We start from the raw sequence: 23,623 nt of genomic DNA on the forward strand, positions 1-23,623 counted from the left end.
CTAGAGAAGAAGAAAAAGAACCTCGCGCATGCGCTGTTGTCAAACCGGAAGTAAACAAGTAACTGGGCGCCTACACGTGTATCAGCGGGACGAGAGAGACGGTGAATCCAAAACCAGAGTCCGGGTGAGTCCGTGTGAGTCCCAGTGAGTCCCAGTGAGTCCGAGTGAGTCCGATTGAGTCCGAGTGAGTCCGAGTGAGTCCCGGTGAGTCCGAGTGAGTCCGGGTGAGTCCATGTGAGTCCGAGTGAGTCCCAGTGAGTCCGGGTGAGTCCCAGTGAGTCCGAGTGAGTCCGGGTGAGTCCCAGTGAGTCCGAGTGAGTCCCGGTGAGTCCGAGTGAGTCCGGGTGAGTCCCAGTGAGTCCGAGTGAGTCCGAGTGAGTCCGTGTGAGTCCGTGTGAGTCCGTGTGAGTCCGAGTGAGTCCCATTGAGTCCAGGTGAGTCCCGGTGAGTACGGTTGAGTCCGTGTGAGTCCGAGTGAGTCCCATTGAGTCCAGGTGAGTCCAGGTGAGTCCCAGTGAGTACGGTTGAGTCCGTGTGAGTCCGTGTGAGTCCGAGTGAGTCCGAGTGAGTCCGAGTTCGTTTACATATAAACGACTGTACTCTTTTCTCCAGAGGCTGTGAAGTACACAACGAGCAGAACAGAAATCATAGGAGAAATCTGGAAAACCATTTACATTACATTTCATTGAGCTGAAGCTTTTATCCAAAGTGACTCACAATAAGTGCATCAACCATGAGGAGCAAACCCAGAGCAGCAACAATCAAGTACATATACTAAATATATAATCATACCAATATCTCTCTGATTTGTGGACTCGGTGGAGCTGTGGCCAGGCCGTGCTCCCTCTACCTGGGCTCACATGATATCGTGCATCCCCGGGGATTGAACCTTAAATCTAATGGTTAGAGGACGACCCTCCCCACATACCTGACTCCTTTCAATCTGAACTGACTCAAGTTTATTCTTCTTTTTCAGCTACAAGCAACAAACTGATCTGTGACTCATCATCATAACCCTAACCTCCTATCATCCTCTCTCCATCCGTCATGAACTCATCCCTGCAGGGGAAGAAGAGACAGAGTCTGGAGGAACCTCCTGTTCCTTTAGACATCCACACACCTGAGAGAAGAGTGAAGAAGAAGAAGAAGAAAGGTAACAGACAAAAGGAGGAATTGGAGGTTGGTCTTCGTTCTCCAGCTGATGGAGAGATGGACAGGGAGATGGAAATAAAGAAGAAGAAGAAGAAGAAGAAGACAAAGGTGGAGAAAGAGGAGGTTGGTCTTCCTCCTGCTGATGAAGAGATGAACAGCGAGATGGAAATAAAAAAGAAGAAGAAGAAGAGGACAAGAGTGGAGGAAGAGGAGGTTGGTCTTCCTCAAGCTGATGGAGAGATGGACAGGGAGATGGAGATAAAAAAGAAGAAGAAGAAGAAGAAGAAGAAAAGGACAAGAGTGGAGGAAGAGGAGGTTGGTCTTCCTCCTGCTGATGGAGAGATAAACAGTGAGAGCGATAGGAAGAAGAGAAAGAAGGAGATAAAGGAGGATGAGGAGATCTCTGTTGAAAACTGTGAAACACAAAATAAGAAAGAAAAGAGAGCAAGTGAGGCCTTCATCGTCATGACCACCACCCACAGCAACACAGACACAAACTACGCTGTTAGGGAAGAGAAGAAGAGTTTGACCAAAAGAGATGGAGATGAAGATCTGTGAGTTTCTTCTTCTCTGAATCCTTAACAGCTGTCTGAATGTGTGTTTGTCTGAGTGAAGATGTTGATGAACAATGTACACGTTACACGTTGGTTAAGAAAATGTTTCTCTAATAATCGTCAACTGGAAAACGTTAGTTTGTCTTTTTGAAGCGAACGTTCTTTCTCGATTCTTGTTGCTCTGGTTTGTTCCCTCGTGGTTGATCAGCTAAATGAAATGTAATGTTACAGGTGTGTGTGTCTGTGTTGTCAGGTTGGACTCTGCGTTGGTGGAGGAGCTGCAGGAGTTTGTTCCAGATGTCAAAAATAAATCAGTCGATCAGATAAAGAAGCTGCTGAGATACGACCTGGAACGCTTCAGGAACTTCAAACGACTAGGTTCTGACAACTCTTCATTCTAACAGGGACACAAAGTAGTTAACATTATAGAGATAACCCCGCCCCCCCAGGGCTGAGTCTTAAAGGAAGTGATTGTGTTTTTGCTGATGAGGTCAGAGGATCCGACTCGGTGGAACTCAAACCTCTCCCCTGTTCTCCAGGTGTGACGCTGCGTCGGGGGCGGTGCTCTCAGGAGGAGAATCAGGGAATCAGACAGAATGTGTCCGACTTCCTGGCTCTGACGGGCATCGGCTCAGCCATACAGCTTCTGTTTCCTCAGAGGTGTAAAGAGGAGGAAGTGCAGATCAGGAGGCTGAGGGCACGACATCACTTCCTGGAGAAGATCGGTACGTACCACATGAACAACGTGATCAATGTTCGGGTCCTTCACTGATGAAAAAAACTTGATCATACACTGATATAATGATTATCTCTTTCTGTCTGTCTCTCTCCACCTGTCCCTGTCTGTCGCTCTCTCTCTGTCTGTCTGTCTGTCTCCCTCCGCCTGTCTGTCTGTCTGTCTGTCTCTGACTGTCTGTCTCTCTCTCTCTCTCTCCTCCTGTCTGTCTGTCTGTCTCTTTCCACCTGTCTGTCTGTCTGTCTGTCTGTCTGTCCTCCTGTATGTATTTCTGTCTCTCTCCTCCTGTCTGTCTGTCTGTCTGTCTGTCTGTCTGTCTGTCTGTCTGTCTCTCAGCTGAGGGGATCCCTCGGACATGTCAACAAGTTTGCACCAGAGCCAAGAAGATTTTTGATGACAGGAATCACATGGGAAGGTCAGATGTCAATGCTGTAGCATAATGTTCTTGCTGTAGAACCTGCTGTAGCATTAAGTTCTTCCTGTAGAACCTGCTGTAGCTTAATGTTCTTCCTGTAGAACCTGCTGTAGCTTAATGTTCTACCTGTAGAACCTGCTGTAGCATTATGTCCTACCTGTAGAACCTGCTGTAGCATTATGTTCTACCTGTAGAACCTGCTGTAGCTTAATGTTCTACCTGTAGAACCTGCTGTAGCATTATGCTCTACCTGTAGAACCTGCTGTAGCTTAATGTTCTACCTGTAGAACCTGCTGTAGCATTATGTCCTACCTGTAGAACCTGCTGTAGCATTATGTTCTACCTGTAGAACCTGCTGTAGCTTAATGTTCTACCTGTAGAACCTGCTGTAGCATTATGCTCTACCTGTAGAACCTGCTGTAGCTTAATGTTCTACCTGTAGAACCTGCTGTAGCATTATGTCCTACCTGTAGAACCTGCTGTATCATTATGTTCTACATGTAGAACATGCTGTAGTTTAATGTTCTACCTGTAGAACCTGCTGTAGCTTAATGTTCTACCTGTAGAACCTGCTGTAGCATTATGCTCTACCTGTAGAACCTGCTGTAGCTTAATGTTCTATGTGTAGAACCTGCTGTAGCATTATGTTCTACCTGTAGAACCTGCTGTATCATTATGTTCTACATGTAGAACATGCTGTAGTTTAATGTTCTACCTGTGGAACCTGCTGTAGCTTAATGTTCTAAATGTAGAACCTGCTGTAGCTTAATGTTCTACCTGTAGAACCTGCTGTAGCATTATGCTCTACCTGTAGAACCTGCTGTAGCTTAATGTTCTACCTGTAGAACCTGCTGTAGCATTATGTCCTACCTGTAGAACCTGCTGTATCATTATGTTCTACATGTAGAACATGCTGTAGTTTAATGTTCTACCTGTAGAACCTGCTGTAGCTTAATGTTCTACCTGTAGAACCTGCTGTAGCATTATGCTCTACCTGTAGAACCTGCTGTAGCTTAATGTTCTATGTGTAGAACCTGCTGTAGCATTATGTTCTACCTGTAGAACCTGCTGTATCATTATGTTCTACATGTAGAACATGCTGTAGTTTAATGTTCTACCTGTGGAACCTGCTGTAGCTTAATGTTCTAAATGTAGAACCTGCTGTAGCTTCATGTTCTACCTGTAGAACCTGCTGTAGCATTATGTTCTTCCTGTAGAACCTCCTGTAGCATAATGTTCTTCCTGTAGAACCTGCTGTAGCATAATGTTCTTCCTGTAGAACCTGCTGTAGCATAATGTTCTTCCTGTAGAACCTGCTGTAGCATGATGTTCTTCCTGTAGAACCTGCTGTAGCATAATGTTCTTCCTGTAGAACCTGCTGTAGCATAATGTTCTTCCTGTAGAACCTGCTGTAGCATAATGTTCTTCCTGTAGAACCTGCTGTAGCATAATGTTCTTCCTGTAGAACCTGCTGTAGCATAATGTTCTTCCTGTAGAACCTGCTGTAGCATAATGTTCTTCCTGTAGAACCTGCTGTAGCATAATGTTCTTCCTGTAGAACCTGCTGTAGCATGATGTTCTTCCTGTAGAACCTGCTGTAGCATGATGTTCTTCCTGTAGAACCTGCTGTAGCATGATGTTCTTCCTGTAGAACCTGCTGTAGCATGATGTTCTTCCTGTAGAACCTGCTGTAGCATGATGTTCTTCCTGTAGAACCTGCTGTAGCATGATGTTCTACGTGTAGAACCTGCTGTAGCATGATGTTCTACGTGTAGAACCTGCTGTAGCATGATGTTCTACGTGTAGAACCTGCTGTAGCATGATGTTCTACGTGTAGAACCTGCTGTAGCATGATGTTCTACGTGTAGAACCTGCTGTAGCATGATGTTCTACGTGTAGAACCTGCTGTAGCATGATGTTCTACGTGTAGAGCCTGCTGTAGCATGATGTTCTACGTGTAGAGCCTGCTGTAGCATGATGTTCTACGTGTAGAGCCTGCTGTAGCATGATGTTCTACGTGTAGAGCCTGCTGTAGCATGATGTTCTACGTGTAGAGCCTGCTGTAGCATGATGTTCTACGTGTAGAGCCTGCTGTAGCATGATGTTCTACGTGTAGAGCCTGCTGTAGCATGATGTTCTACGTGTAGAGCCTGCTGTAGCATGATGTTCTACGTGTAGAACCTGCTGTAGCATGATGTTCTACGTGTAGAACCTGCTGTAGCATGATGTTCTACGTGTAGAACCTGCTGTAGCATGATGTTCTACGTGTAGAACCTGCTGTAGCATGATGTTCTACGTGTAGAACCTGCTGTAGCATGATGTTCTTCCTGTAGAACCTGCTGTAGCATGATGTTCTACGTGTAGAGCCTGCTGTAGCATGATGTTCTACGTGTAGAGCCTGCTGTAGCATGATGTTCTACGTGTAGAGCCTGCTGTAGCATGATGTTCTACGTGTAGAGCCTGCTGTAGCATGATGTTCTACGTGTAGAGCCTGCTGTAGCATGATGTTCTACGTGTAGAGCCTGCTGTAGCATGATGTTCTACGTGTAGAGCCTGCTGTAGCATGATGTTCTTCCTGTAGAGCCTGCTGTAGCATGATGTTCTACGTGTAGAGCCTGCTGTAGCATGATGTTCTACGTGTAGAGCCTGCTGTAGCATGATGTTCTACGTGTAGAGCCTGCTGTAGCATGATGTTCTACGTGTAGAGCCTGCTGTAGCATGATGTTCTACGTGTAGAACCTGCTGTAGCATGATGTTCTACGTGTAGAACCTGCTGTAGCATGATGTTCTACCTGTAGAACCTGCTGTAGCATGATGTTCTACCTGTAGAACCTGCTGTAGCATGTTCTTTGTGTCTTCTTTCAGGTTCACGGAGCGGGAAGTGAGGTCTCTGATCAAGCTACAGAACCTTCATGGAAATGACTGGAAGACGATTGCTGAGAAGATGGGCCGCAGCGTGTACGCTCTGGAGAAACGCTTCGCCACCATCGGTAAACAATCTGAACCCTGGTTCTCTTAAATAAGAACATTCTGCTCAAATGAGAACATCGGTTCTGGACGTGCGCTGAGTACATCTGAGGTGGAGGCAGGTGAAGTTGCTCTAGTTGAGACCAGACGAGATGAAAAGATGTGTTCACTAATAGCTGTAGTGTTCTCTCGTGTGTTTGAAGATGTTCTGGCAGTGAAGGTTCCCTGACCGTGGAACACTGTTCCCTTCAGGTTCATTCAGAAAGTGATAAAGTGAAAATAAGGAAATACGGCTCAGGTTAAAAAATCCCAACGTTTTTCTCTTGTTGTAAAGAACATCATTCTCCACATGTCTTCTACCTCTCCTTATGTGACCTCCTGCAGAATCACATCTCAGAAACGTTTCTGCGCCTGAACAAGGGAACCACTGAGCACTGACCAAACTCTGAAGACCTTCAGAAGGAGACCAGGACTTGTTGGTACCCAAAGTTGGAGAACGGTTTACCTGAACTCCTGTTGTGTCTCTGTGTGTTCCTCCACAGCTGCAGGTCATGGGTTGTGGAGTGAAGATGAAGAGTCGAGGTTGAAGTCTGCTCTGAATGCTCACCTGGAGGTCATGGTCCAGCAGAGTCCTGGTGCTGGTCTGAGCAGAGACCAGCTGTCCAACAACCTGCCGTGGAAAGACATCAGTCAGCAGGTTGGAACCAGGTCTTGGACCCAGTGTCGCCTCAAGTGGTCAGTGCACCTTCTCGGTCTGATACTGGTCCTGGTGTTATATCTGGATCCAGGTATTTATTAGATATATTACAGAACCAACACAGAATAAAAATATGACACCTGACAATTACTGTTCTTAAGCACTGAGGGAATTAGACTGCTCAAAAAAATAAAGGGAACCTTAATGTTCACAGAATAAAGTTAAACTTCAGAGATCAACGTGTCCATCAGAAGAACCAGTGGTTCTGAACCAGTGGTTCTGAACCAGTGGTTCTGAGCCAGTTTCTCTGATTTGGTGCAAATCAAAGTAACAGCAGGTGAAATGGAGACAGAAGCAGGACGAGCCCCAAACAGGACATGTTCTTGACGTGGTGTCCACAGACAGCTGCTCCCTGCTCCTCCACCCTGACTCCTTCTACTGCTGGGCTCTGCTCCTCCTCGCTGCTGGTAGCATGAGGAGCTACCTGCTGCTCCATCAGGCTGCACAGGTAGTCCAGCTCCTCCAGGAGGACACATCCATACCTGTGGTCACAAACAGGTTTGTGTCTCCCAGCTCAGTCTCCAGAGCCTGAAGAAGACACCAGGAGACGTTACACCAGGAGACACCAGGAGAGCTAGACAGTAGAAGAGCATCAACCCAGCCGCTAGTATCCGCTCCTTTTGTGTAGGAGGAACAAGAGGAGCACTGCTCTACAAAATGACCTCTAGCAGACTACTGGTGTGTTACTGACCAAGCTGTCAGGAACAGACTCCATGAGGAGACATGAGGGCCGACGTCCTCTAGTGGGACCTGAGCTCACCGCTCAGAACACCAGGACCAGCAGGTCCCCCACTGGAGCCTCGTTCTCCTCACAGATGAGAGCAGGTTCACACTGAGCACGAGACGTCGTGGTAAACGTTATGCTGCTGTAACATCTGGGGACCCGGGTTCCTCCTGGTGCTCTGATGCCATTGACCGACCCACACGTTCCTCTGGGACGTCATGTATCGAAGCCTCTGACGCCACCAAGTCCGTTCACTGTCCAGGAGCTGATGATCCAGATCTGGGTGGAGAACCCCCAGGACTCCATCTTCCGACTCCTCAGGAGAAGCATGTCCAGATGTTGTCAGGAGAACATGCAGGCAGGAGGAGGCCACACCCACTGAGTCACATGATGAATTTCCCACAAGTTGGATCAGCCTGTGATTTCAGTTTTATACTTAGATTTTCTGCGTGATTTTGATTGGTGGTGACAGCTGTTGCATCATTTTAACTAAAACCTGGATTTCTTTCTAAACCCTGTTTCCTGTTTCTCTTAGACCTGATCCCTGGACTCAGATTCTCTGTCTCTGTGTTTCAGGTTCAGCATGTTGAAGTTTAAACTGTCTCCAGGAGTCAGAATCTTCGACCGAGGAGCTAAAGGGATTCAGGCTAAAATCCATCTCATTAACACGTAAGATCCCAGGACTCACCTGAACCAGACTGCACCTGAACCTGACTGCACCTGAACCTGACTGCACCTGAACCTGACTGCACCTGAACCTGACTGCACCTGAACCCAGACTGCACCTGAACCCAGACTGCACCTGAACCAGACTGCACCTGAACCAGACTGCACCTGAACCAGACTGCACCTGAACCCAGACTGCACCTGAACCCAGACTGCACCTGAACCAGACTGCACCTGAACCAGACTGCACCTGAACCAGACTGCACCTGAACCAGACTGCACCTGAACCAGACTGCACCTGAACCAGACTGCACCTGAACCAGACTGCACCTGAACCAGACTGCACCTGAACCAGACCGCACCTGAACCAGACCGCACCTGAACCAGACTGCACCTGAACCCAGACTGCACCTGAACCAGACTGCACCTGAACCTGACCAAATGTAAACCAATCACGTGTCTGTTTTTTGCAGATTGTACAACATGCGTGTTGAAGACTCTGCAGACATTGACTGGGACGAGGTGGCTCAGAATGTTGGGTGAGGTCAAAGGTCACAGTGACCGTTCATGAGTCTGAGCACTTAATTTGGTCAGTTATGACTCATTGAGGCACTGATGTAGTACTTATGACGCACTGGTGTAGTACTTTGTAGACCTAATGTAGTACATATCAAGTACTGTGTAGTAACTGTAGTGATTTGCTGTTTTGTTGCAGTGAGGTGACTACTGTGTGTGTACAGAAGACTTTTCACAGACTGAAAGTCTCCAGAGTTCCCAACTGGACCAGTTCACCATATGGAGGTTAGTATGTAGGTTTACAGATGCTTGCACACGGAGGAGACATGGTATTAGACCTGAGGAGGATTATTCTTCACTACCACAGATCTGTCGCAGTTAAACCAAGCCACCAGTCGAGTGTCGTGGTCAGACATAACTTTGTAGGAAGCTCATTCACTTTGTGTCTGTTCAGACATGTGTTCATGTTTTCGGCTCGTTCATCCTCTCAAGCACGCGTTGAGGGAATTTCTTCAAATTTGTACAAATATTCACTTCAAGTGATTCTCAAACGGAAGAAGCCTCTTGGATTAGAGGTGAAATTCAAGCAAGTCCTGTTGCCTACGTTCACTTGAAGATCCCATGACCTGTATGACTGAGAATCTCCACAGAGATGATCTGATTAGAGTTTGGTGGTCAAAGGTCACTGTGACCTCACAAACATTGTTAAGGTGATATCTCCTGGTTGATGGAGGGACTGTCTTCACATTTTGTACTCGCGTTCACTTGGACCCAAAGATGACATTTGATGATTTTGGTGCCTGGAGGTCAAAGGTCAAGGTCAGAGTGACTTCACTTTACTGTGAATTTGGACGGAGGCATACAAGCGCAGTGTGGTATTTCTATTTGTTTCTATTTTCTTTCCTGTTCACAACAAAGTTAAAGTTTTTAAGTTGTTTAAATTCAAGTCAGTGCCTCTTCCTCAGACATCATTGACTTCCTGTATCAGAGGGAACTCCCCGTCCTGAAGGAGAAACTAAAGAAGTGCATAAGAGAACAGGAGGAGCAGGATCAGGAGGAGAAAAGGTACCGGCTGTGTGACATCATCACCTCACAGGACGACGACTATGAGGAGGTGAACAACAGTGAAGTGAATCCCAGTCGATCAGGAAACAGACGGATGTGAAGTCAGCAGCCGGCGACATAAGCAACAGGCCCCGCCCACTAGGCAGGACTTCCTGTCAGACTGAAACATTTCAGCTGTGTCTAAATTCAGGGGCCATCTCCTTTGGGGCTGCAGGTCCTGAAATGAGACGTCCAGTCCGACGGAGGATTAATGAACTAGGGCTGCAGGTTGGACAAGATTAACGTTTTAATCGCTCTTTAAAAATTTATAATTTGTCAAATGTTTGATCACATAAGAAGATAAAACACACGCAAATTAGACGAATATATTTAGGGTGTTTCTTTTGTTCAAATGTAAATATTACATTTTCATTTAGCTGATGCTTCTATCCAAACTACTCACAATAAGTGCATCAGCCATGAGGGAACAACCCAGAACAACAACAATCAAGAAAGTACAACTTCTTCAGAAAGCTAAACTACAAAGTGCTGTAAGGAAGTGACATTTAAGTGCTACATCATTTTTAGTTTAACATTCATTCAAGGAATAAGATAAACCTAAGTGATATTTTCTTTTCTCTGAAATCTATCACTTTTAGTGTCTGCCCCCAAATTCATGATTTGGGCGCAGACACTTCTTAATATTAGCTGCATGTTAACGACATGCTAGTTACTGTTGGAGAAGAAATCCCTGGACACAGCTCATTTGACAAAGCAGATTTTCAGAATCAAGTGATCCTTAAGATTTCTGCTCAGTCACCGCGATCTGGCCTTCAGTTCCTGGAACCAGAGGAACTCGGAGCTGCACTGCTGATTGACGTTCTACTGGATGACTCAACCATGGGTGTTGCCCATTTTGGGAATACAGGGCTATCGCCATGGACCTTTTTTCTTTATCTGGAATAATTTTCAGTCGCCAGTTCACCAGAAAATCTACCAGCAGTGAAGGCGCCTGGTCCCAGTGAAGGCGCCTGGTCCCACTGGCTGAGCAGAGAATCTCCTGTTGCGTTGTTTGTATGTGAAAAACGAACTTTGGACCGTCTAACGTTCGTGTGAAACTTTTCTTCACATCGCTGTTCTTCGTCTGCTGTATTTCCTGTTGCTATACAACCAACTGCAGAGTAGACAATATATTTCCCAGTGTACACAACTGGGGCATTATCTATTGTTTAAAATGGAACGTAAGCTGTCAAATAAAGGTTAAGTACAAGTACCTATTGTTGTGAAAAATAAATGTGACCGTATAGTTTAAACTATCCCAATTGCAAAATGTTTTACATCTTAAGATTTGAAATTTGTGGGATGACAGGTTCTCATTGGCTGGTTTGTTGGGGGTCAGGGGTGAATGTCGCAGAAGGAACAAGGAGTGTGACATGTTCCTGTTGACTTTGATAAAGTTACAAATATGAGAAGGGACGTTACTACACCAATGACCATCGGTGAAAGTCAAGGTTATTACTGATGGCAGTGGACGGAGCGAGTATAAGTACCACTAGTTTGTACTTGTATGGAGCTTTTCTGGTCTTGACACTCAAAGCGCTTCACAGTAGTTTTCCATTCAACCATACATTAATACAGTGCATCTATTAGTATCACTTTTTTTTTTAGGTACCTAAGTGTTAATAAATATACAAATATAGAAAAATACGAAACTAATAAAATAAAAAGTTCAGTGAACAAACAAGACAATGTTTATTAATACATTAACAATTAAAATCAACCCCCCCCCCACTGGATAAACTTCCACATTCAGTCTGATTTCTTCAACTTCCTGTTTCCAGGACAAGGTGAACTGAGTCACTGTAGTTCATGTCACTGGTGTATTCTGGGTAATGTAGTTGGTCGGTCAGCCTGTAGGCTGCTGGTTCTCTTCAGGATGTTCGACACAAACAGAAGTCCTGACGCTCGCTCTATGGTTTCTATGGGGACCAGGAAACGCTCCAGAGGAACCTTCTCATCTATTGGTTCATTTGGTAAAACATATGACCGAAGCTCCACCCCTCTACCATTCGCCTGCTCCAGGATCAGCACCTGAGGAGACACAGGACAGGTGACGTCATTGGCTGACAGACAGGTGACATCATCCTCATCATAGCGAGTACTCACCTTGAAGAAGTGGGTCGGCACAGCGACGTGGTTTTGTCCAATAACCTGATAACGAACGTAGAGTTTCCCATCAGCCTCCTGCCTGCAACACACACAGCTGACGGGGTCATCCTGAAGCTCCTCCCACTGAGCGCTCAGACACCACAGAAGAAGAGTGAGGTTACCTGGGCAGGTAGAGGGGCCCGCTGCACACGTACACGTTCAGGTAACGTTTGGTCAAAGAGCGACAGAGTTTCTCCAGATTGTTCCAGGTGTTCTGGTTCAGGTGAGGGTTCTGAGCACACACACACACACACACACACAGTGAGTGAGTGAGTGAGTGAGTGAGTGAGTGAGTGAGTGAGTGAGTGAGAGAGAGAGAGAGAGAGACCTGCGGGGCGACGTTGCTCAGGTAGAATGTGTCGTCCATTGCTTTCTGACTCCACTTGTGATTGGCTGCTGCAGCCAGGTGACCTCTGTCGAAGCCACTCCCCCTGTAGTCATCATTGGTCGACCTGTGAAACAAGTGCACGCTGGAGAGGGCGGAGTTAAGTCTTAGTAGAAGTGATGAATCGGAACTTGAGTTTGTCTCCTGCTGAGGACTCACCTGTCGTCTGCTCTGAACTCACAGTTCTTCCTGTTTGATGACCCGCTAAGGGAGGCGGGGTTCAGCCTCTCTATCACCCAGGATGCAGTGCGTGTGCGGGGGTCGTAGGAGGTGACGTAGGACTCTCGAGTCTTGATGTTGGCCAATGAGGGGAAGCCATACTTCATCACAGCTACTGATGCACCTGGACTCACCTGGATTATCAGACAGCTGTAGTGAGTCACAATCCGCTTGTTAACCAATCAGAGCAGCTGGATGAAGTCGTCCTGAAAAGAAAACCTGGTGTGATCTGGAGAAGATGGAGCGGATCTAGAAGGAACTTTTAAAACCATGAAGGTCCAGAGTCGAGACCAGGAGACCGAGCCTCAGTCTGACACACTCCTATGCTCACAGATAATGGGCCTCATCTAATAACAGAGACAAGTTCTTACTCTCTTAAAGAAGTGCGTGCGTGTGCACACCACCGTGCACACGCTTGTAAATCAGAATCATTCGAACCCGACAGGCGCCGTTAGTCAATGTGTACAAAGCCTGGGCTGCAACAAGCGGGGCGGTGGACGCTGTGTCTTAGATGCATCGGGACGTGGACACCGCTGCTTCAGGATCAGACACACGTTAAAGGTCCGGTCGTCCCCTGTCTGCGTCCCCCCCCCCCCCCCCCCACAGACAAGTTATTAGGATCTGTCTGTCCCTCACTCTCTCACCGTCAGCTCGGAGGCCAGGACGCTCGGTACCGGAAGCACCGGGACTCTGTGGAGGACACCGGCTCCTTCCTCCTCTTCCTCGCGGCCTCTGAGGCTCAGCAGGCGGCAGACCGCGGCTCCGACTCCCGCTCCCAGCACCAAGGTCGCTCCGGTCCGACACCACGACCCCATGTTGGACGAGCTGCTGACGCGCTTTGATGACGTCACACGACACTATGTAACGTGTGTGTCTGTCTTTAGTTATGAGCCGAGTTGCTTCAATACCATCTCTGTGAGGACATTTAGTCTCATCACAAATCCAATGGACTGTTTGAAGGGTAAGACTTGTTGTTAGGTAAAGGTTAGTTATTTAGTTGTGTTGGTTTAGGTTAGGAAGTGTATTATGTCAATGAGTGTCCTCACAACTATGGAGAGATAAATGTTTGTTAATTCATGTCTTTATTGAATTTATGAAAAACTAAACTCCCCCCCCCCCCCACACACACACACACAGACACACAAACGATGTAGTGACATTTCATTGTTTCCCACAATGCATGATCTCCATCTGATCACCAGGTTACCTGTCCCATCATGCATTGCGGTATAGACGGGTCGTATAAACGTGGATAAGAGCAAAACGTGTTTTTAACTGAAAGTTTTAATACTAAGAGTTCACTGTTAAAATTCACTGTGGGATTTTACACCAAGTAGCGTTGTTGTTGTTCATCTTACTGGTGACCTCAGCGGTTATAGTATTTACTCCTCTACACAGAAATACATTATATGGTGAAGAAATGCGGGACTCCGGACACAGCCCAGGAGGATGACGTCATAACACTATGATGTCATATCCTGTTTCCACAGGTTCAGTAAAAAAATACAAAAACAACAATATTGTGACACCCACAGGAGGCGTGGTCATCAGAAGGCAGACATGAGCAGACCCAGGACCAGCAGGTACCGGTGGGAAGTCAGAGGGGGGGAGGATCCCTCAGCGTTGTCAAGGCAACCGGTCTTCTTCAGACAGACGCTCTGCTCACAGAGTGGACCTGCACATGTGATGACATCATCAGACCCCTCCCATAACATCTGAGCCATGACATCATCAGACCCCGCCCACACCATGTGTGTTTACCTGTGAAGTTCTCCAGACAGACGCAGCGCTGCAGGTCCACGCAGGTTCCTCCGTTTTGACAAGTCAAACGTTCGGAGTCGCACATGTTCTCTGAGGAGACAGGAAGTGTTTCATCAATCATTTGATTTTTGATTATTTTCTACTTCAAATGTCACTGTGTGACATCACAGGTCACCTGAACACAGTTAAACACTACGTGTGTTTGTGTTGATGTGACGCTGCTGATTTAGCGTGATGCATGTTATTCTTAACACAATTGTCTGAATTTCAGTGACACACACAACGTGTCGTATGTTTTTATTGCGTTTTCTGCTCCATATATATCCATAAATGTAAGGTGTCAAAAGCCAAACCCTCTTCTTGTACCTGATAATGTCATAGGTACATTTTCTACCTCTTAGTTCGTAATAAAAAATGTATGTATTATATGTAATTATAGGTATAATTGTGTGAATACTTTATGTAGGAGCCATAAAACCTTTATCTTGATGATGTCCTCCTTTACACTTGACATCTATTGCTCTTGTGTCCGTCCTGGGAGACAGATCCTCACATGTCTCTCTGAGGTTTCTACCTTCTTTACCTGTTAAAAGGGTTTTAGTAGTTTGTCCTGACTCTTGTTGAGGGTGAAGGACAGAGGATGTCTCACCTTGTTAAAGCCCTATGAGACGAATTGTGATTTGTCTCATAGGGCTTTACAAATCAAATTTGATTGATTGACTGATTAATAAGAAGGATATTATTATTATTTGGTTGGTTATGATATAAGATGTAATGGGTTTGTGTTTTGGGAGAATTATTTGGATTATTTGTTATTTATTGTTTACTTGTGATCCTAGGGAATAGGGTGGGGGTCATAGTTTATTTAAACACCTGTTTCTGTTTGATCGATTTAATCTATGAGTTTGTGCATAGTCCAATAAGTTGATCTTCTTTTCTTTAATAAAAGTTTAAACACATTTTTTAAATCGCTGTTCATCATTCTTTGCTCAAAAACCCAAAGATTTAAAAAACATCTGTTTCATCTGCAACGGAAATCGAACACTGTGCGATCGTTCGTCTCTGAAGCTACGAGAAGTAAAAGTGTTTTTAACTCCACCCCTGCAGCCGCCGGTCGATCACATCAGCAAACCAAGTCCAGCTTGACCGGAACTGACTGTTTGGTGTGTTACTGAAGCTCCACCCCTTCACTCTGTGTACCTGTGCAGATGGCTCCGCCTCCTCTCCATGTGTATCCAGGTAAACAGGAGTCACAGCGCCTCCCTGTGGCTCCGCCTTTACACTGACAGAGACCAGAGTCAGAGCAGTGAGGAGAAATACTTCCCTCTGCATCACAGTCGCACTCTGACACAGACACAGACAATATTGTTATTATGATCAATTATTATTATTAATAAGCATATAATTATTGATGTTGTTCTATTAATTAGTAGTGAAATAGCAGTAGTGATACTTTTTCAAATGTAATGATGTTTGCGTGTGTTTTTTGTGTTGACAGTTTACATGTGTGTATGTGTGTATGTGTGTGTGCACGTGACTGACCCACACAGACGTTCTCATCCTCCAGCGACAGCAAAGCGTTTTTATAGTAGCCAAGGCGACAGTACTGACAGTTCTGTCCTCGTGTGTTGTGTTTGCAGCTCACACATGTGACGACGTTGATGAAGTCGATGTAGCTGCAGCGGTTGGAGTGTCCGTTACACTCGCACTCTAACACACACAGACACACACATACACATATCTGACGTCAGTAACACACAAACACACCTGCAGCTACAGCAGTGAAACATTAAACATGTTGTCATGTAACACAGTTTCATGTAATGTAACTCAATGTAATGTTAGGAAACGCTGATCCTTTGAGTGACGTCCCTTCACTTTGTCACGTTTGCTTGTGTCGTGTTTTTTCTTTGCGACTCATCTCTAGCGAAGCTCAGGGGGAGGAGTCAGACACTTTGAGGAAGAGACACATTTCTTGTGGGAGGGGCCATAGTTTGGGGGAGGACTCTGTTTGTTGGAGGCAGTCTTACCCTGGAAGGTGACATAGGCGATTTTGGACAGTTGACTGAACTTTGATCCTCCTGGAATCAGAATCTTCTGGGTCGCTTTGGACACAAAGAAAAGTGTGTAGCCATGGCACCGAGCAAGGTACAAACCCTAACTCTACGGTTGATTGAAGCCACATCGGAACCCACTACACACAACAAGTGAGCAGATACTACTTGTTCTTCTACTGGGAGACTTCTACATCTTCTACCTTTTTTCTCGTAGCCTTTGTCATCTTTCTCCTTCGGTCTTTCCACTTTTTCTTTCCTTGTTTCATCTTTGGTCTCAGCAGCTGTTTGGTTTAACAAAGAAGTCGAGGATATCAATTTGTGTAGAAATGCACAGAGTTGATTTGACCCTTCATCAAACCTCATTTATCCTCACAGTTAATTTGCTGTGTCTTCACAATGTGAACTTACAAACTCACAAACAAGCAAAGAATCTTGTTTCCTTAAAAAAGACTTGAACCCTAACCCTTATAATGTAGAAACCATGTTGTTTTACAGTGAAACAAATAAAAGTACTCCTGTTGGGGAAGACTAATTTATATGTTTGAAAACTTTGAAGCAAGTATATATCTCTTTTTACTGTTTAGCTTAAAAATGAAAGGAAAAAAAAACTACACAGCTGTAAAATGAAATCAGCAAGATTCTCTGAATGTGCTGTCAGAGTTATTTAACATATTGTTTACTGGAGTTTCATAAGATCTAATCTGAACCATCACAGCTCTTCATTTTGTACCTTTTTCCTTTTCCTGCTCTCTTGTTATTTCTTGTTTTGAGTTATTGTTTTCACTGGACTCTGGTCGTCCTGGTGATCCAGCAGCTGAATCCTCTCCAGACTTTCCCTCCTTCTGACCTGCTGAAGAAGACAAACCTACTCCTGGATCATCCACTGCTGGAGGAGAATCTGGTCCATATTCCAGATCAGGACTCGCAGGATCTGTTTCAGAAGAATCTGGTCCAGTTGATTCCAGTCCACTCTCCTGTTTTTCTCCCTTGCCTGGATCAGCTGAGATGTAATTCAGTCCAGGATCAACTGAATCTGATCCTTCAGCATTGACAGATTCTCCAGAATCCTCTGGAATGATCCCAGGATCACCGACAGGCTCTAGTCCAGAAACTCGTTCTGCTCCGGAATCTGATCCAGGTTTAGTTGGATTTTTATCTTCCAGAAATGGGAAGTTGAAGTCCACAGGAGCTAAATCACCAGCAGGGTCAGTCGGACCTAAGGTGCTTGCTCCTGGTGCAGAATCACTGCCTCCTTCCTCAGAGGGAGATGGCAAAGACTCTATAGTTTCTGTATTTGTAGGGGTTATATCTATCAGAGATTCTGGAGTCCTAGAGGATGGCACTACTGGGGGAACATCTGAAGGAAGTAGATTGGTAGATAATACATTAGGAGGAGGTTCATCTAGAGATGGCGCATCTGGAGAAAGTACAGCTGGGGGAGGTACATCAGGCAGAGGTATATCAGGAAGGGGTTCATCAGGCGGAGGTACATAAGGTGGATTTAAATCAGGCGTAGATATATAAGAAGGAGGTACATCAGGCGGAGGCTCATCAGGAAGTTGTTTATCAGGCGGAGGTTCATCAGGAAGTTGTTTATCAGGCGGAGGTTCATCAGGAAGTTGTTTATCAGGCGGAGGTACATCAGGCGGAGGTTCATCCACGGGTGGAATATCTATTTGATTGTTTGGAGGAATGACAGGAGAACTTGTGTCAGCTCCCTCTGTAGGTGAAGCATTTCCGTTTGGACTGGTTGGGGCTGATGTGGTGAATGGAAAACTTCCAGATTGAGTCCTGTCACTGGGAAGGGTTATTTCTGGGATGGTCGTGGGAGGCGGTACTCCGGTGGATCTGGTGCCATCAGCAAATAGGGAAGTGCTGGTGATCAGTTTGATAGTATCAGTCCCAAAAAGTATGGAGTCAGTGTTGTCTGATGAGGAAGTGAAGTCAGAAAGAGGAGTCACTGGGTCAAAAGTATACACCTCAGCTTCAGTACTGCAGCCAGGGGTTGTGGGGTTGTTGTTGTCACTGATGGAACTGGAGGTTCTACAAGTGTTACGGGGAGAGGTGAAGTCTGCTTCTGTGGGAGCTAACTTGAACAAAGTGTCTGCTGTGTCCACTGCTGGACTGTTAGATGGAACTGTGGCCTGTGTGCCTGCAGTAATGACTGCAGTACTGACAGTACTACTGACTGCAGTAATAGTTCCAGGAAACGTTGTAGTAGATACCTCACCAGTTGCAGGAGAGTTGTCAGTATCACTAACTCTAGTGAATGAAGTGTTAGAAGTAGTTTGCGTTAGTGGGGACGTAGGTGTAGGATCACTGCTACTTGTTTGTACAGTAGAACTACGTTGTGTGTCTGCAGGAGAATCGAAACCAGGACGTCCTGTGTTCACTGCACCACTTGACCATGTGTTCAACAAAGCAGACGTTCTACCTGGAGGACCCGGGTCAGAAGACAAAGTAGTAGAAATACTGACACTAGGCGGCGTATTGTCAGTCGCAGTGGCATCAGTTGCTGTAGCGCCAGGCAATATAATATTGTCTGTAGTAGTAGTAGTAGAAGTAGTAGAAGTAGTAGTAGTAGTAGTAGTAGTAACAGTCAAGTCAGTGTCTCCAGCAGATGTTGTGTTTGAGTCGTCATCTGTCAGAGAAGAAGAGTTAAGTCTCTTTAGTGAACAGACAGACAGGTAAACAGACAGACAGGTGACAGACAGACAGGTAAACAGAGAGTTGAACAAACAGACAGACAGGTGGACAGACAGGTGAGCAGACAGACTGGTGAGCAGACAGACTGGTGAGCAGACAGACTGGTGAGCAGACAGACTGGTGAGCAGACAGACTGGTGACCAGACAGACTGGTGAACAGACAGACAGGTGGACAGATAGACAGGTGGACAGACAGGTGAGCAGACAGACAGGTGGACAGACAGATAGACAGGTGACTTACTGGCCGTTGTGTCTCTCGTTTCACCTGGAAAAACAAAGTTTATGATCAAACGAGAATTGAATAATGAGAGTGCAGTTTCTCTGATGAGCGGGGGGGGGGGGGGGGGGGGGGGGCACCAGTCACTGCTGTTAAAACTAAACCGAAGAAGAAGAGGTGATGATGATGATGATGATGAAGCATACGCCCCCTGCTGGTCATGAAGGATGATGTGAGGTCGTGCTCAAAAAACTGTTACCATCTGACACATAGTATCCATGGTAACTGTTCCTTTTGGTTTGTGTGATGGAAGAATCCTCGACCAATCAGAATCAATCATTTAGATCTGCCCAGATCTACTTTTCATTTAGGACTGTCCCCTAGTTTGACTCTGGAACTTCATTCAGACCCAGTGGTGGAGCTAGTGTGTGTGGGTGTACGTACAGGTGTTGGCAGTGCCCATGGGCAAAGGCAGATAAGATCCAGGTCTCCAGGATCTGAACCCGTCACTGCAGCTCTGACAGTCCTGACCCGACGTGTTGTGTTCACAGTCGCACTGAAGAGTCGCGTCACGCATCAAACACCGAGACGCATGAAGGTGACACTTACACCTGCACACACAGGACATAGCTACTGTTAGTTGGGTGTAGTTAGTTATAGTTAGTTGTGACTGGTTTTAGTTGCTGATGGTAAGTTGGAGTTGGTTACAGTTACATTTAGTGGCTTGTGATTAGTTTTAGGTGGTTATAGATAGTTGTAATAAGTTGCAGTTGTATGCAGTGGGTTGTGGTTGGTTTGAGTTTGTTACAGTTAGTTTGAGTTTGTGGTGGTTGGTTGTGGTTAGATGCGTTACCTGGCAGGTACGTCGATGTTGGAGATGGCGTAGAAGTACTTGAGGAGGTTGTCTCTCTGGACGTATGTCCCTCCGAGTGCTGGGCGAAGGAGTCTCAGGCGGAGGTTGGTGAAGGTGAAGAAGTCTCTCAGACCTTTTATCGTCTCCATTCGGGTGTACAGAGCGTCCATGTTTATCAACTTCGGACCTGCAAACACCCCGAAACGAGCTCGCACCTCAAACACCACGACCTTCTCTTCCTATTGGTCAAACAGTATCAATCAGTTTTCTATTGATCAGCAGCAGAGCCCCTTGTCAATCATACTTTAAACTTATTGATCATGCAATTTTATTTTCCAGATCAATTCATGAACAGTAGAGTCCCAGTTCCAGTTTGACCAGTTTGAGGCGCAGTTTCTCACCTTGGCTCCCACCCAGCGGGAGTACTGCTCCGTGCAGATGACCCGTGTTAAATTACTCCAAGTTAAATCAGACACTCGTTTAGGAGACATGCCGAAAATCTCAAGACAGTCGTCAGCGTAGAACTGATACGGCTGCCACGTTAGTCCTTAAACACAAACATTATTATTATTATTATTATTATTATTATTAATAGAAATGTAAAGACTCATAACATCAACAGCATTTATTTCTTTAATCTGGTGTGTTCTGAAGTCCTTCAAGGTTCTGAAGGTTCTGTTTTGGGACTGGCTCAGGGGAAGTTCTCCTGAAACAGTTTTAACATCAGTGAGACTTGAGCTAATTCAACCAATCACCTTTGTCCAGAGACTTCTCCAGAACCATGCTGGTTGGACGACCGTACTCAAAGGTGATGGTGATGTCATCAACCACCTCCAGACTCTTGTTCCAGGACAAAGTGATGTTGGCCAATAGTGGCTCAGGATACCTGGACCATGTGACTGTCTGCCAATAGGTGATGAGTCCTCCCCTCTCCCTGTCTCCCATGAGCTGAGGAGGGTGAGACAGGTCGGGGCTGGACGCGTCACATTCATCACTGCACAGATACGGGTTTTCCTGAGAACACAGAAAACACAGAACATGTTATAAAAAAACAACTTTAGAATAAATGTTCTTTGTTGCTATTGATGTCATGTTTTCCTCTGAATTGGTTAGTTGGGGGTGGCTTTGGCTCAGGGGTAGAGCTGGTTATCCTCTTACAAGATGGTCAGTGGTTTGATCCCAGTCTTCCCCATTACGCATGCTGAAGTGTGCTACATTGACCCTAGTAAAAAAAGTGCTGCCCATAGACTCACTGTGCGAATGAAAGTGTGAACTTGTGAATGGCTAAAAACTGTGATGAACTTTGAATGGAGACTAAAACAGATCTTTCTAATACAGGCCGTTCATCAGCATGAGATCATCAGAGGATCTGGATTATTTTCCGCCTCTTTCTTTAAGATCAAGTGAATTTAAATGTGGTTTCATGATGTTGATGTGAACTGATGATCTAGTTTCATTTAAAATGATCATTTATCTTTAAACACATGTCAAACTTAACGAATCTGTTGAGAACCCATGTCGATTATCAACAAATGGTTCTCGGACTCGTCCTCACAAAGGTTTTAACACAAGATTTACTGGTGTGTCTGTGTGGGTGTGTCCCACTAACACACTAGTGCTCAGATTAACACTAATGTTAATCTGATCACTAGTGTGTTAGAGGTTTATCCTTTAACTTCAGCTGCTGCTGCCAACTGTCACACTAACACACGCACACACACACACACAGACACCCACACACTCACACACACACAAACACACACACAAACACACACACACACACACAGATTCTACCAATAACTTGAGGGATCTTTTTTTGTCTCCCTCTGTCTATGTATGTGTATGTGTAAACGTGTGTGTCTGTGTGTTTGTGTGTGTGTGTGTGTGTGAGTGTGTGTGTGTGTTACTAACCAGTGTACAGAATCTCTCGGGTGGGTTTCCACATGTGATCCCTGGGGGGTCGACTTTGATCTGCATTACTTCCTTCATGTTTGTGGGCGGCGGCTGACAAGCGTAGTATTCCCACCCTGGCCCCGCCTCCGAGCTGCGCAGAGAGCGACACAGGTCAAACTGGGGTCCGGCCTGAGTCCGGCCCGGTGTCGGCAGGAGGAAGGAGAGGAGGAGCAGGGGGAGGGGCATGGTGGACTGATGGTCACACAGACAGGAAGATCAACAGGACGTTAGACAGGAAGTCACATTTCCACAGGTTAGTCCAACTTAAACAGGTGGTTGACATAGCTACAGCTGGACCATCCATTTGTTGGTCAACACCAACTGAGGGTCTTTAGGCCCCGCCCCCTGAAACAAAACCACAATGAAAACAGTCACTGATCATCTTTATATAAAGTCACTGATCATCTTTATATAAAGTCACTGATCATCTTTATATACAGTCACTGATCATCTTTATATAAAGTCACTGATCATCTTTATATAAATTCACTGATCATCTTTATATACAGTCACTGATCATCTTTATATAAACTCACTGATCATCTTTATATACAGTCACTGATCATCTTTATATACAGTCACTGATCATCTTTATATACAGTCACTAATCATCTTTATATAAAGTCACTGATCATCTTTATATAAACTCACTGATCATCTTTATATACAGTCACTAATCATCTTTATATAAACTCACTGATCATCTTTATATAAACTCACTGATCATCTTTATATACAGTCACTGATCATCTTTATATACAGTCACTGATCATCTTTATATAAACTCACTGATCATCTTTATATACAGTCACTGATCATCTTTATATACAGTCACTAATCATCTTTATATAAACTCACTGATCATCTTTATATACAGTCACTAATCATCTTTATATAAACTCACTGATCATCTTTATATACAGTCACTGATCATCTTTATATACAGTCACTGATCATCTTTATATACAGTCACTGATCATCTTTATATACAGTCACTGATCATCTTTATATACAGTCACTGATCATCTTTATATACAGTCACTGATCATCTTTATATACAATCACTGATGGTTGTTATACAACTGTTTCTCTCTCTCTCTCTTTGAGTTACTCACCTGTCTCTCTCTCTCTCCCTTAAGCTGATTAAACAGACGTCCAGTCGTTCTTCCTCCTCCTTTTCACAATCTGTTTTTCGTCTTCGTCTCTTTTTCTTATTTTTTCATCTCTTCTATAATATCTTGTCTATCTTTTCTTTTACTGTATTCTCCTCCTCCTCCTCTCTTTTTCTCCCTCTGTCTCTCTCTCTCTCTCTGTCTCTCTCTGTCTGTCTCTCTCTCTCTCTCTCTTGTAGATAAACTGATTGGTTTGTGGACTTACTCTTAACTGACTCTCCCCCCACTCTCAACTCCACCTCTCTCTCTCTCTCTCTCTCGCTCTCGCTCGCTCTCTCCCTCTCTCTTCAGTGTATGTATCTACATCTATATATATATACATATATATATATATATATATATATATAGGTTGTTTCATAGGTTTATTTCATTAGGGTAAGTTTATGTTTTTGTTTATTTGAAAGGACCAAATAAAATAAAATATAGAATAAAATTATAGAGAAACAACAATGAGCCAATGAGAACACGGTAACCCCAGGTTACGCCCCCGATTTGGCTGATGAGTAAACAACAATAAAAGTTAAATAAACAGATTAAACATGTTTATTTATTATATATTAT

General features: G+C 45.0%; 3 protein-coding genes across 7 annotated transcripts; 1 reads left to right on the forward strand and 2 right to left on the reverse strand.

Annotated features, from left to right (window-relative positions):
• Positions 1 to 18,870, forward strand: LOC128437935 (transcription termination factor 1). Of its 4 annotated transcripts, none has more exons than XM_053420231.1 (11): positions 1 to 124; positions 977 to 1,706; positions 1,960 to 2,084; positions 2,246 to 2,431; positions 2,779 to 2,857; positions 5,723 to 5,847; positions 6,367 to 6,559; positions 7,882 to 7,974; positions 8,445 to 8,510; positions 8,687 to 8,772; positions 9,453 to 10,844. In XM_053420231.1, exons 2-11 carry the CDS (start codon positions 1,048 to 1,050, stop codon positions 9,650 to 9,652), a joined length of 1,812 nt encoding a protein of 603 aa, XP_053276206.1. In that variant the 5' UTR covers positions 1 to 124; positions 977 to 1,047; the 3' UTR covers positions 9,653 to 10,844. The 4 variants fall into 4 exon arrangements, with proteins under 4 accessions (XP_053276206.1, XP_053276207.1, XP_053276208.1 ...); XM_053420232.1 differs by having other exon boundaries at positions 17 to 134; XM_053420233.1 differs by lacking the exon at positions 9,453 to 10,844 and adding an exon at positions 15,212 to 18,870 and having other exon boundaries at positions 43 to 144.
• endog (endonuclease G) lies at positions 11,265 to 13,168 on the reverse strand. 2 transcript variants are annotated; one of them, XM_053420236.1, is made up of 6 exons: positions 12,988 to 13,168; positions 12,284 to 12,477; positions 12,068 to 12,209; positions 11,862 to 11,971; positions 11,698 to 11,779; positions 11,265 to 11,622 (listed from the first exon to the last, which is right to left on the reverse strand). In XM_053420236.1, the coding sequence occupies exons 1-6, from the start codon at positions 13,156 to 13,158 to the stop codon at positions 11,404 to 11,406; spliced, it is 918 nt and encodes a 305-aa protein (XP_053276211.1). In that variant the 5' UTR covers positions 13,159 to 13,168; the 3' UTR covers positions 11,265 to 11,403. The 2 variants fall into 2 exon arrangements, with proteins under 2 accessions (XP_053276211.1, XP_053276209.1); XM_053420234.1 differs by having other exon boundaries at positions 11,862 to 12,209.
• On the reverse strand, positions 13,482 to 23,379 carry LOC128437934 (uncharacterized). Its single transcript, XM_053420229.1, has 14 exons — positions 23,006 to 23,379; positions 21,849 to 22,235; positions 20,693 to 20,951; positions 20,339 to 20,484; positions 19,938 to 20,176; positions 19,529 to 19,695; positions 19,109 to 19,132; positions 16,892 to 18,802; positions 16,362 to 16,442; positions 16,135 to 16,209; positions 15,647 to 15,814; positions 15,305 to 15,448; positions 14,105 to 14,194; positions 13,482 to 14,018 (listed from the first exon to the last, which is right to left on the reverse strand). Exons 2-14 carry the CDS (start codon positions 22,074 to 22,076, stop codon positions 13,891 to 13,893), a joined length of 3,660 nt encoding a protein of 1,219 aa, XP_053276204.1. The 5' UTR covers positions 22,077 to 22,235; positions 23,006 to 23,379; the 3' UTR covers positions 13,482 to 13,890.
• Positions 23,380 to 23,623: the final 244 nt, after the last annotated feature.

This window comes from Pleuronectes platessa, chromosome 4, assembly GCF_947347685.1.
Source record: "Pleuronectes platessa chromosome 4, fPlePla1.1, whole genome shotgun sequence".
Lineage (NCBI taxonomy): Eukaryota > Metazoa > Chordata > Actinopteri > Pleuronectiformes > Pleuronectidae > Pleuronectes > Pleuronectes platessa.